A 13541-nucleotide genomic window follows, 5' to 3' on the forward strand; every position below is an offset into this window, starting at 1 on the left:
CCTGAAGGTGCGTCTGCTGGTGGGGGATCGGGACCGGCAGCACGAAGACCCCGAGCTGGACCTGCTCCGGGAACAGTAATGCAAACTGGTCCTGGAAAGGGGGTTTCTCCGCAGGCACAGCTTGGCGTCCAATGGGCTGTCGCAGTGCTCTTCCTCCTCCTCGTCTTCCTCCTCCTCCTCCTCTGCCGGCGAGCCGCTCTCGCTGCAGCTGTCGTCAAAGACGGTGTCGTACTCGGGGGTCTTGCAGAAGGCCATGTCCTCGTTATCGAGAGCACTGTCCAGGAAGCCAAAGTGCTTCGTTAAGCTGGCTCTGATCTCCTGGTCTCGCAGCTGCTTGACGCCGTCCTTCCACACCATCTTGCCGCCCGCCTCCTTGCCGCCAAGGTCCAGCCCCTGGTAGTGCGCGTCCGGGACCCTCCTCTTGTGCTCCATCTCCATCTGGCCTGGGGGCTCCCAGGACTTGAGCACCTTCCTCTGCAGGGTGGCCTCCGGCTTCAGCACCTGGCAGTAGTCATGGTCCCCGAATGAGCATGAGAAGGGCCGCTTGAGCACGCCCGGCTGCTCGGCAGCACGGCTCAGATGGGCCAAGAGCTCTGTCCTCTCGGGGTGCTTCTTTGGGGCTTTCTGGGAGGCTCCTGTGTCCCCTGTGCTCCCAGCCCCAGGGCTGGGGGCCGTGCTGTCCTCCTTGCCTGCCTCCTGGGGGATGTCTGGCTTGTACAGGTCCTCCTCGGCGGGCTTGTACGGCGGAGTGGTGGGCGGCGTGAGACCTGAAACCCGAGCGAACAAACGACAGGAGTCAGCTCTGCCCTCCATCACACTTCATCTGATCCCAATGCCTGAGCTGCACTGACACTGCAAGGCAGGGAGGCTGCTCAGCCTCCGCCACCCTATCCACCCACTGGCACTTTGGGGAAAAAGAAGGATGCCTCATCCTCAAGGGGACCCGTCGATTCTCCCTTCCCTCCTGGCCTCTCTGCAAGCAGGAGCCCCTCCAAACAGCCTCCCCACTTCCAAACGCTTTCCCCAGTGCCCACGACACAGCCCACGAGCTGCTGATGGTGCTCCAGCACAGAACCAGTGCACGGAGAATGTGCTCCTGCACCACGGGATGAAGCAGTGGCTTCAGGATTTCCCATCCCAGGGAGAAGTGAGAACATTAAAAGCCCGTCCTACCTGCTGTCCCACACAGCTCCACGGTCAGCATTGGCTCAAAGTTTCTCTTCCCAAAGGTCGGGTCACTGAACAGCACAAAATAAGGAGAGGGAAGGTGTGTAGGTGAACACAGAAAATAAAAAAAAAGGAGGCTGATAAAAATGCTGCCTACAAATGAACCCTCCCAGCACGCCTAATGCCTGACGGAGATGGGGGCGAGCAGCATGCCCTCGCCACCACCGCAGCGGGGACAAGCCACAGTCAGGTCCCCGGGGCACGTCCACCCCGGCACCAACCCTTGCCGAGGGCCTGGAGCTCTTCCAGAGCCTTGCACCTGTGAGCAAGGTGCAGGAGGCGGCTTTCCAGCCCCAGCGCGATTAATTTAGCCCACACAAATCCCGTGTGCACTTACGTTTGCGCCAAGGACAGCGTGAGACACCGCAGTGTTTCTGAAAGGCAGGGAGAAGCAGGGTTACAGCGGAGCTGGGCTCCCTCCAGCACCCACGGGGCAGGCAGGGGACAGCAGGAGCTGCGGCTGGGGACACTGCCGGTGAGGTGGCAGCAGCCACACGAGTAGAGGGATGGCAGGTTGGAGCTGCTCGCACGCACAAAGTGCTGGCCAGTGACAGGCTGATGGCAGCTGCGCTTCTGGGGCACCGGTACGGCTGAACCCCAGTGTGCAGGCACAGGGAGAGCCCTGAGGGAGGGGGCAGCCCAATCCCTGCCGGGTTACACTGTCTGCCTCCTCATGCTATAAGGATGGGGAAACTGAGGCAGGAGGCACGGGGGTCACAGATTGGAACAGCACCCCAAAACCAGAACAGCCACCAGTTCCCCATGCGTGGGACCCCTCAGCCAGGTGGCACCCAGGGGACACCTCCCACCCCCTCACCTGCTTGCTGCCGGGGGGCACAGTGCTGGCTCTCAGCACCCTCGCCCAACTCGCTGCCCCCTGGGGATGCCAGGACGAGGGGCTGAGGCTCTGTCAGCGGTGCCACGCACCCGCCGTCTCCCTCCTCCGTGCCGCCCACCTCCACTTCGGCCGCGGGCTCCTCAGCGGAGAAGGCCTCCAGCAACGGGCACAGCGTGGACTCCCTGGAGGCCGGGGCCTCCTGGGGCACAGAGGGCTCTAGGGGCGGCTCGTCGAGGAAGGAGAGCCAGTGGCCCAGCTCGGGATTGAGTCTCTTGGACCGGCGGACAGCGTAAACGGTACTCTCCGGCCGCCGGGCTGCCTTCCCTGTGGACACAGCTGGGGCGCCCACGCACTTCCCAGCCTCCTCCTCCAAACTGCCAGGTTCCCGTGGAGCCTCCGCCTCAGCCCCGAGGCTCTGCCTTGGCTCCGCTTTCTCTGGCACCACTTTGGCTCTGGATTTGGAGGTCCCACCAGTGTCCGCCCCATCCTGGACCAGCATGGCGGGGCAGCTGGCAGTGGGCAGCCGGGCAAGGGAGGCATACACGGGCTTGCCCAGGCGGTAGGGCTTGCTCACATCACACAGCAGGTCCCGTGCCAGCAGCTCCTTCAGGATGGAGAAGGATGCTGCGGGCTTCTTGCAGCCCCCGGCCGCCTGCCAGGCACAGCCCGGTCGGCTCTCGGCACCACCAGGGTGTCCCGGCTGCGGGGGACAGTCCGGTTTGGCTCTCTTGAAGGGGCTGCTGCAGGGCTGGGGCTTGGCGTCAGTGGCGTCGCGGGCGGGCAGCTTCCACGGCGGCAGGCAGTAGGTGTGCATGTAGCGGATGAGCTCCACCACCGTGTGCATCTCCCCGTCGCAGGAGAACCGGCTGCTGGCGCTGTCCTCCGCCGAGGAAGGGGAGGTCACCACGTCACCGGAGCTCAGCGAGTCCTCGCTGGAGTCGCTGTCATCCTCATGGTGGGCGCAGTCGCCCGTGGCAGGGTGGTGGCGGCCGCTGGGGCACTCCTCCGGCGCGCGGGGGGCTGAGGTCTGGGCGCAGGGTGCCGCTGAGGTGAGGTGCCGGTGCAGCTCAGTGCAGCTGCGGCTCTGCGCCTGCGGGACGCTCGCCCTCCGGTCCCGGGGAGCCTCCACCTTGGAAGACGAGAGGGGAGACGGTGAGCCCCGCGCCTCGCCCTCACACACAGCCCCAGTGCTGAGGGGAAAGAGCCGCCCGGGGTAAGGAGCCAGCCGGGATAATGGAGCCGCCAGGGATAGCGGGTTTCCCTCAGGCATGCCAGGAGGCAGCTCCTCCTCCCCAGGAAGGATTTGCAGCTGTTCCCAGGCAATCTAATTTGCCTGGCCTAATGCACTGCACAATTACCATTATCCAAGTAGAAAAATCTTTGATGGCAACTTCTGCTGGGATGCAGGAGATTAGCTTAAGATCAGGCTCTGCGGCGCGACAGGCAGCTCTCCCCAGGCCGAGTGATCCCACATTTGGGTATAAACCATTGGGGTAAGGGGGGGCGAGGGGGCGGCTTTCATAAACCAGCGCCCAGTGAAACGGAGGGGTCTGAAAATACCTTTGTGCAGGGCCTCGAGGGTCGAGACTTAGGGGTCCCCGGGCGCCGGGCGCTCCCGTCTCTCTGAGCCTCGCAGCTGGGAGGCGCGTGCGATGGAGAGAGGAGCAACTTCTTCAGCTGCAACGAGAAGCGGCGAGAAAGCGCGTCGGCACTGCGGCGACAACACCGCGCCTCTGCTGGTGGCCGCCCACGCCCCAGGGGCTGCAGGCTGCGCCCAGTGCTAAGCGTCCTATTCAAAAACCGGGGTGGGGGGGGTGGGGGGGAGCAATAAAAGGGCACTGAGGGGCTTCACGCTGTGGCTGCGAGCAGGCACCTGTCAGCGCTCGGCAGCGCTCAGCCCCCTTGCCCACGACCCTGTAGAGGGCAGGGGTGGTGGGGATGGGGGCAGAAGCAGGGGAATTTGCTCCCCAGGGCCATCCCCGCCCCGACCAGACACGTGGGAGCTGTCGGGGCATCCAAACGTCCATCAGCTCTGTCCCTAGGTGCCAGGCTTCACATTTCTAAGCGTGACTGATTTGGGCAGCTCACTTGGGTTGCCCTGCAAGGCTTGTTCAGCTGCGACACCCAGAAAGGGGCCTCCCTTCGTTAATTAGCTCGCAAAGCGTTTTGCAGATGTAAGTCCCGGCGGGACACACCGAGGGCTGGCTGAGGATCTTCCCCAGCCCGCTCCGTTCAAAGACTCCCCTGCAGTCCCTCGGGGTGGTCAGAGCGGGGTTTTCCTTGGGTTACACATAGCGCAATCAGTTCTGACAGCGAGGTTAGCAAAACTCTCTCCTTCTACTCAAACACTTTTTTGGTCAGGAAAATAAAAAAAATATATATATATCCCCCAGCCAGCAAGAATGACGTTTTGTGTCCCGCCCGTCGCGCTATCAACCGGAGGCAACAACAGCTCAACGGCAAGGCGACTGCGCAGAGGCTGCATGGAGGAGATAGATCGGGGGCTCGGCCCCCCCCATGCTGGCCTGTGGGTTTGGAGACCCCTGGGTCGGGCTGTGGGGTTTTTAAGGGGTGATAGGAATGGGGGGCTCCTGGGTCAGAGGCTGCCAGGAGACATCAGCCGGGGTGCCTGAGGCTTTGGACATGCAGCTCCTGTCGGTGGAAGCAACCAGCACCTTCCCCCCCCCCCCTGCAACGTATACATCCTATATATACACATCCGTATTGTGTGTGATATATACACCCACCTGCGGGCAGGGCTGGGGGCGGTGGAAATGCACGCTCTCACCACTGGATGTCACTCCTCCCCGCCACAGCACGGCTTTGGGGGAGACCCCGGGCAAGGCTAGGGGGCCCTGGGGGGAACCGTGAGCCCCCGGAGGGAGCGGGCTGGGTGCCCCCACCCCAGGGGACCTCCCGGGAACAGCGGAGGGTTGCAGCAAATGCTGCCAGTTAGTACGGGCCAGGACCAGGAGTGGGGCTGGAACCCCGATACCTCAGGGGACCAAGAGGGATGCTCTGGTCACCAAGGCTATAGGGACTGGAGGCCACACGTGGGGGCATGAGGGGGTCAAACCTCCTGCAAGGGCAGCGGGGAGCTCGGTCCTGGGGACCTGAGGCAGAGCCAGGCAGGAGCAGCCACCTGCCCTGGGGTTTGGGGCTGGGGCTGGGATGTGCTACAGAGAGCCCCGGGCAGCCCCACAGCCTCGCCTCGCAAGAAAAGGAGGTGTGTGGGTCCTGCCAAAGCCGCCCCCAGCACCGTGACACCCCCTGTGGGCAGCGCCCGCCCCCTGGGTATATATATTTATATACACACAGCAGCAAGCAACTCGTTCCCATGAGGATGGCGATGGAGGTGACAGCAATGATGCAGAACATGTATACGTATACAATACAAGTATATGCTTTGGTATTGACGGTTAGAGAGAGTTTTAAGCCTAGAATGAAAAAATTCAGACCTTTGCTTCCTATCATACCCATGCAGCCGGCTTATCAGGGGCTCATCCAAATCCACCTTAAACAGTAGGAAGTGGGTTCTTACTAGAGACAGCTCATCAACCTCGGGGGCCGGGGGCGGCCCCCCCGAGACCGGGACGGCAGGTTTGGGGGAAGGGGCAGGCGAGGTGTAGGCATGGTTGAGCGTGTCCCCCTCTTCCAGAGCTCGGAAGGCAGCCAGGCCCACGTCAGCTCCCTGAATATCATCCAAAGTCTCGGTGAGGGCCGCCAGCAGCGCTTCATTCTCACTGTCTATTATCTGAAAGGAGCAGAGAGAGGGAATCAGGCCGAGCGAGGCACCCGCGGTCGCTCCCTCCGGGGGGGCATGTCAGGCTGGCAGGGGGCTGAGGGGGGATTTACCCCCCTGGGGCACGGAGATGGGAGCAGGGGAGAATGACCCGCGTAGGGATGTCATCCGTCCACCCACAACCCAGGCAACCCCCATGGGAAAAATAATAGAGAGCATCTTCTGTCCCTAGAAGCAAAGCGCAGCGGGAATGGGGGTGGCGATTAAAAGGCTCCTTGACCAAATGATCCCGGCTTTGGGCTGTGAGCCCCCTGCTGCCAGCTGGAGGGGATGCTGGGGGGAAGGAAACGTGGAGAGCCCAGCCCAGGGCTGCCCGGGGGAAAAGAGAGTGCAGCCCCCTGAGAGGGCAAGGGCGACAGCCCCCATGGCACGGGGAGCATGACCCTGGGCAGGCTCTGTGCATGAGGCCCCTTCCTGTTGGCAGTATGGTGCAAACGCCCCAGACAGGGTGCAGAAGCAGAGGAATGGCCCAAGCGAGCCAGGAGTTGGCTCGTTTTGGTCCTCCTCCTCAATAGACTCAACATAAACCATACCCAACAAGAAGCAGGCTACTCTCAGGTATAAAATTAGCACGGGACAAGTTCGAGCTCTCGGTGAGGACTGCGGGCTGCACGCAGCCTCCCTTATTTCTCTCTTCTTGTTTAAAAATTAAATATCTTGAGTTCCGTGCCCTAACCTTGCTTGCAGTTACTAGAGCAGGCTCCAGGGAAAGGCAGCAGGATACTCCATTTTTGGCTCCGTTTCTTTTCCTCCTGTTATTGGCACGAAACTGCTGTGCACACAAGTTCAGTGGGACACATTTCATTATACGCTGCTGCTCCTAACGGGCCTGCCTTTTGCGTTTCTTTTCTGTTTATCTTTTCCCCAGGAAGTTCAGCGGAAAATATGCATCTCGTGATGAAGGTCCGTCAGCTGGACTGGACCATTTTCAAGCACAGCATCAGCACAGCACAAAAGCCAGAGCCATATTATTATGGCCAGGTTAGAAAATATCGGGGCTTTTTTTTTTTTTCCTCCTTTCTTTAAGAACAAATCCTCCGCCTTCCCAAAAAGCGACCCACTGCTGGTGACCAGCAAGCCCCAGTGTGCCACAACCAAGCTGGCCTCCTTGTCGCAGCAGGAAGCGCCTGGCGATGCTCAGCAGGGCACGGCAGCCCCATCCCAGGAGGATGGGGCACATTGAGGCCATGGCACAAGAGGAGGGAGGATTCTGGAAAGGCAGCTCCGCTGCTCCTGGCTCTCCTCCTCCTCCTCCCGCACCCGAGGGCTGCCCTGTGCCCTGGAGAGCAGGGAGTGTTTGCTCTCCTTAGGCATAGCTGTAAATGTCAGCGTCGGAGATCAGACATCGTGCAGCTTGCTTTTTCACACCAGCGCTCAGCGGTTCGGTCTCCCCTGCCCCACTGGGGCTCCAGTAGCCCCTGCCTGCCCGCAGCTGCAGCAGTGCATGCCCTGCTCCAGGATGCATCCACCCTAGGGAGGCAGAGGTGGGTGCTGGGGACACCCCCACCCACGGGTGCCCCCCGGTGTGCACAGAGGTGATGCTGAAGCTGGAGAGCACAGCACAGGCGGGCTGGCGCAGCAGCCCCACTCCGCTCGACACCTCCTCATTAGCCTTGCTCTGCTTGCTCTATTTAGACCCAGTGCGCAAATTAATGGGAGCACTAATCAGCTGGGGAGGCGATATTAATAGCTGTCCCCCCACACCTCCCCTCCCTCCTCTACCCTCCCCTGCACTCCCCACGCCTCTGCCCTCGGCAGTCGCCCATGGGAAGGTGCAAGTGAGCGGCCCAGGACCAGCAGGCGGAGGGACGTCTCCCCACGTCCCCGTGTCCCCAGGGTACCTGGAAGAGCTCGGAGTCGTCGGTGCTGTACTGGCTGGACTCGGTCTCAGAGTGCTCCGCGCACCACTGCAGCTCACTGAAGCAGCCGGCCGAGTCCAAGTCGCTGGCATCCAGCTGGGACAAATCAATCTCGGGGAAGTCGGAGTAGAGGTGCTCCTCACCGGACACCTCATACTGTGGAGAGAGGAGAAAGGAGGTGAGCTCACGGCCACACCACAGCACGTGGGGCTTTGCAGGGGACACCCAGGCTGGCAGCGACAGGCTGCAACCAGCAGCAACAACAGCGGGGACGGCCGGGACCTGGGGGAGCCGCGTCCCCACGCGCCATCGCCTCTGCTCGAGCGCATTACTCAGAGCCCAGACGCAGCTTTTTGGAATAAAACTGGCAAATGGCTCAAGGGAGAGCAATTACACAGCAGCTGAGGGAGCACAGAGCACCTCCTCACCGTGCTTTTTGCAAACCGGTTTGCGCAGCCCGGCACCGCCGTCAGTGGGCACCAAAAGCTGCCCTGCTGCCACCAGCGAGCCCTCGCGGCAGCACCAGGCACATGTGGAGCCTGCACGGGAAGGGCCTCATTGCTCCAGCAAGCAAACAGCTGCCAGTGCCCTCAGACGAACCTCATCAGCCCTTCCTGCCTTCGGTGGTGCAAGGCTGACCTCCAGGCTCGTCCAGCTGCCCTGGCAATCGGGGGGAGGCGAGAGGCTTGGGGCGCGCACAGGATGCAGTGCATGGGGCAAGGCTCTGCGGGCCTTCACGCTGGTCAGCCTGGCTGTTCCCATCCCCATCCCCGTCCCGGCTACGTGGCAGTGAAATGCTCGGTGACAATCCTTGGGAAGGTGCACATCCCATGACACTGCAAAGGCACTGCAGCCCCCCACACTTCTTGCACATGCAAGAGAAAATGACATGGAAAAACATCAACATCCAGTAGCACACGGGGCGACCTGAGCTCTAGGAACTGAGCTAAAAATACCCATTTAATCACCAAAAGCAGCTGAGACCTGCCCTGCTTCCACCTCGCCCCTTCATTTCCTCCCCACCTCTCCGCATGGCCAGCCCCTGCCCACCCCGCGCCCAGCCCTCAGCTCCCTCCTGGATGCATCCTCGGCAAAAAACAGGGCTCAGACCTAGAGGTGAAAGGTCCGGTGCAGATCCACCTGGTATTGGCTGCCCGGGGGGAGTTTTCTGGTGATGAGGGAAACAAGTTTATTTACACAGCAAAGGGATTTTGGAGCAGGCAAACATCTGAGCACATGAGAGGCTGTGGAGGCCGAAAAACACGGCCTCCACTTCTGCCGTGCTGACAGGCTCTCCTCTGACATGCAGCAGGGGGAAAGGGATCTCAAACCGACCTCCAGGAAGGGCAAAGATAGGGTTTCTCTCTTCATTGTCTTTTTTTTTTTTTCCCTTGGGATAATTGAGGATCATAGACGATCGACTCGGTGTCCCCCCAAAGGATGGTCCTGTGCACACCAAGGCTGGGGTCTTCAACCCCTCCCAGCAAAAGCTTTGCTTTCCGGGTGCTCAGAACACGTGCAGTGGGATGAAAGGTCCCCGTTCTCACCGCTGCCAAGTCTGGGGATGCAGATCTCCCTTCAGCCCAGCTCAGCCAGCCCTGCTGCTGCACGTTCGGTGCCCTCTGCCCTCCCAGGCATGTGCGTTACCTGCCGTGCCTCCTCCCTGCCTTCCCTCCCCAGCTCCTGCGCCCGCCCCAGAAAACATCCTGCAACAACTTTGGCTCCCCCTTCTCCCCAAATCTTCCCATGGGAACACAGGCAAAGGGTTCTATTTTTAGAAAAGCCATACACATACATATACGTGTGTGTGTGTGCGTTCAATTAAAAATAGGAAAGCAGTCAAATCCTCCTGCTCCTTTTGATATGCCACAAGGGAAAAGATCTCGGTGCTGAGATGACAAGGAGCAGCTGACACCAGTGCTTGGGACGTCTTTTGATCAACTCTGCAGATGTGACACGTCCCCGTTGGCAACAGGGCTGGGTAAAAATAAACTCCTGCAATCCAATGCTGCTGGGCTGCCCTGGCTGGGCACCCCGGAGGCAGGCGCTGGGGTCGGTGTCCTCGCGGTGCCCTGCCGCTCGCGGTGTCCCCAGGCAGTGCCGGGCCATGGATGTTCCTGGATTCCCGGCTCACATAGGTCAGGAGCACCCCCAAACTCCACCTTCCCGGCAGGGCATCCCCACGTCACTTGTTCGGCTGGGAGGATTCATTTCAGGCCAGCAGCACAGGGAGCGCACACCAACACTGACAGTGAGGTACCAGTGCGGGGCTGCTGTGGGCACAAGAGCTCTTCTGCTCCAGTTCTCCCTTTTCCCACCCTTTCCACTTCCTGCTGCCTTGGGAGAGGAGTGAACTTTTGTTCTAATTTTATTCGGGAGTTTGTAGGAAGATCAGCCCTGGGTTCTTGGTGTGCAGCCAGCAAATACCCTTGGCGACATACTCGAAAATTCGGAGGCATCCTCCAGCCTAGACACCTGGCCTGTGCACGCTGCAGCGTGGCTGTAACCAGAGCTGCTGGGGGCTCTGCGGCTTCTCCGACCGACCCTGCTGCCGAGGAGGGCTGCGAGGGGGCCCCGTGCCCCCCACCTGCACCCTCTGGGGACATGGGAGCTGAAGCCTCAACTGTGGGTTGCTCCAGGAGGCAGGCAGGCACCCTCACTCACACCGAGGCTTTGTGCTTGTTTTGTGGATTTGTGCTCGTTTCGTGTCCCCGTGGTGCTGGCCATACCCAGGAGCACCCCTATTGCACCTCCAAGGGGACCCGGTTGAGCTCAGCCATGAATTCCTGCTGCCGTGGGGTCAGCGGGCGGGATATCGCCCCGGAAAGGTGATTTTCAGCTCCTTCTGCTCTGGAGCCGTGCTAACCCCAGTGTGGGCGTGCGTAGGTCTTATCTCTGCACAGAAGTGAGCCCAGCTCTAATTCAAATATTGGATTAACGACACAGGAAATGTTTTCCTCTTTTTCAATGTGAACTTGGGCTCTGTGGGCTAAACCGGCCGCTGGTGAACGTGGCTGGGGCTGGGCCGGGGTCCCCCCAGGACAGCCCTACCCAGCGGCCGCCCACTGAGGTGGCTCGGTCTGATGGTGCCTGCGGTGCTCAGCGTAGGTGCTGGCAGGTGATGAGCATGAGGACGAGTTCATCTCACCCTGCTCTTCAGTTCAGCTCCCCTCAATGCACAGCGGTGAGCCCTGCAGGTCCCCCGCCTGCTGTGCATGGCACCAGTGAGCCATGCCTGCAGCTGGCCTGTGGCAGAGTTTGGCTGCCCAGCGGGGTAAAACCACCACATTTTCCTAACCCCCAGGATGGAGCGGGTAGGAACTGCCCTTGTCTACAAGGCTCAAGCCTCCAGCCCCTTGAAGTGGCAGACAAGAGCTCTGCAGCCCAGCTCCAGGTGCAGGCCCAGCTCTGCAGGCGGGCAGCCCGTGCCTGTGCTCAGCGAGGCTGCACAAGGGGCGGCCTCTGAAGGCTGCCGGTGCAGAGACGCGGCTGGACAGGCGCAGCAGCCTCTCAGTAACTTAATCCCAGGTAAGCCTGGAAGGCCAGATTTGTGCCACTGCTTGCATCTGTGTCCCCGGGACGCTGTGAGATTGGCCTGCCGCTCACCCACCACTTTGCCGCTCCTTGCACCCGGCAAACAAAAAGGGAAGGAAAACGGGGGCTGCGTGGGGAGGCCAAGGGATGGGGGCAGAGGCCATGTCCTCGCAGAGGAGCGAGGCCGTGACTCACCCCACACACAGCCTCCTTCCTCCACACCACTAAGTGCCTGCTCAAGGCATTAAGGGATAAATGCACATCCACGCACAGGAGGCAGAGCCCCAAATTAGCCCGTAGCATCCCAGCTGCGACTCAAACTGGTGAGAAAATGCAGAGAGCTCAGGGAGTGCTGGCCCCGCGGCCTGCCAGGTGCAGGTGGGGAGCCTCCCGCTCCGTGCCCTCGTCCCGAGCCTGTCTCTAAAAAAGAACAAAAATCATCAGGCAGGGGTTTTGGAGGCAGCCGTCCGGGCTTATCAGGGAAATCCATAATTACAGACTGCTTGAAATGGGGATTACAGACAAGCGGGGAGGCAGACACTGTGTGATTGTTTCACTGGGGTGAACTGGGCAGGCAGCGAGGGGCTGGCTGCAGCACCAGGGGCAAGGCCACCTGTCCCTGGTGCCGTGGCCCTTGTGGAACAGATGTCTGATGCCCCGGTGTGCAGCCCTGGGCCCCAGCATGGGAGCGGGGAGGTGAGGGGGGCTCTGGCCATGCCCCGGCATGCACCCTGCAGCCCGCGCCGAGCCCCGCTTCTCCCTGTCCCCAAGCTGCCACCAGCCCCTTGTCACCCGCGGGGATGTGCTGGCTCCCTCGCTGTCCCCCAATAAGAGGTGCCAGCATGGGGTGGACAGCTCCCCGTCGGTGCCAGGAGGGGGGCAGAGGTGGGGATGGATGGAGGAGGGAGCTATAAATAAGCACAAATACAGCAAGGAGGCACCTGGCCAGAGCTGTGAAGGTCACCGGAGCGTGTGCCTGCAGATAGCAGCCCCCCTCCCCATGGCATTTGACAAAATGTCACTCTGAAGGAGGAGGCACAGTGTCGGGTTGTGCCTGCTGCCCGGCCACCCCTCGGCACCCCGAGATATTTATAGGCAGCATGCTGGGGTCCCCATGGGACCTCTCCCTGCAGAGCCCTGGCCCTGGGATGGGGACGAAAGGAGAGCTGCAGGGTGGCGAGGTCGGGGACTTTGCACAACAGCACCTTTGCGGGGGCAAGGAGCGCAGAACCCAGCTTCCCAGTTCTGCACAGGGCTTGCGACACCTCGCTGCCCTGCTAGGGTCAGGGGATTTTGCCCTCTGCACTCTCTCTTTTTTTTCTTTTTTTAATTGGTATTGATCTGTTTCATTGATCCAGCCCAGTTGGAAGAAAAACCATGCTGCTGCATGGGGGAGCCCTGGTGCCCTGCACAGCACCCTGCCCCAACACCTTGCACAGCACGGTGCACCAGCACCCCGCACAGCACCCCCCTGCCCAGACGAGGTGCCCAGAAGCTGTGCAGGCAGCACAAGGCACCCGCTGGGCTGCTCAGCCCAGGGCCTGGGGCACGGCCGTAGCCGAAAGCACAACGAAAGCGTTCTCATTCACTGACTTTTGTCTTACATTAGAAGGGTATAATTAAGATCAACCACGAGATGCGAGTAGTAGGAAATATTAAACTTTAACTACAAACAATAAACACGAACTTGCCAAGGTGTCTTTGATATGGAGCAAAGATGGAAGAAATTGCAGTAAACTATCCTTGAGTCACAACATGGATCCAGAAGAAAGGAGTCTGAGATAGTGGTGATAATGCCCTGAGTAAACAAAGGTGTACTGGAACATTTCAAACAAAGGTGTGTCGAGTTTAGGAAGAAGGGCAGCAGCAGAGTTCTTGCATCGCAGCTTGCAGAGCTGCATGCTAATACCGTACCCATGGCTGTTTATTTGGGCTCAGGGTGCAGATCCCACTTCATTTCTGTGTGGGATACCTGCAGACCTTGAGCCCCTGCCGTGCTTGGCCGCACTGCAGGCACTGCAGAGCCCAAAGCCCCACACCGCTGCCGTCACCCCCTGTGCCACCACCCCGCCACCAGGCACGGTCAGCAAACTGGGCCAGGAGGTTATTTTGTCCCATGCGATGAAAAGGGGCAGCAGGCAGATGCAGTGGAGGACGGGACGTTCCCCAGGAGGGCCTCTCATCTCTCAGCACCAGCTAATGGAGGTGCGGCTGCTGCCAAGCGTGCAGGATGCGCTTTGCAGGGCAGGGGCTGCCGGCCATGCCAGCGCAGGCACACACA

At 60.6% G+C, this 13541-nt stretch overlaps 1 protein-coding gene across 3 annotated transcripts in view; it reads right to left on the reverse strand.

Annotated features, from left to right (window-relative positions):
* PPARGC1B (PPARG coactivator 1 beta) overlaps nucleotides 1–13541 on the reverse strand; it is a 46696-nt gene that overhangs the window by 10678 nt on the left and 22477 nt on the right. For 2 of the 3 annotated variants that reach the window (XM_040573303.1, XM_040573306.1), the window contains exons 2-8: nucleotides 7709–7882; nucleotides 5607–5819; nucleotides 3626–3742; nucleotides 2045–3194; nucleotides 1565–1601; nucleotides 1174–1238; nucleotides 2–767 (exon numbers count right to left, since the gene is read on the reverse strand). In XM_040573303.1, the coding sequence (XP_040429237.1) occupies nucleotides 2–767; nucleotides 1174–1238; nucleotides 1565–1601; nucleotides 2045–3194; nucleotides 3626–3742; nucleotides 5607–5819; nucleotides 7709–7882 (2522 nt within the window). The remainder of the gene's footprint in view (nucleotide 1; nucleotides 768–1173; nucleotides 1239–1564; nucleotides 1602–2044; nucleotides 3195–3625; nucleotides 3743–5606; nucleotides 5820–7708; nucleotides 7883–13541) is intronic. The other variant, XM_040573305.1, reaches the window with a different exon arrangement.

The sequence above is a fragment of the Cygnus olor genome, chromosome 14, assembly GCF_009769625.2.
Source record: "Cygnus olor isolate bCygOlo1 chromosome 14, bCygOlo1.pri.v2, whole genome shotgun sequence".
In the NCBI taxonomy this organism is placed as follows: Eukaryota; Metazoa; Chordata; class Aves; order Anseriformes; family Anatidae; genus Cygnus; species Cygnus olor.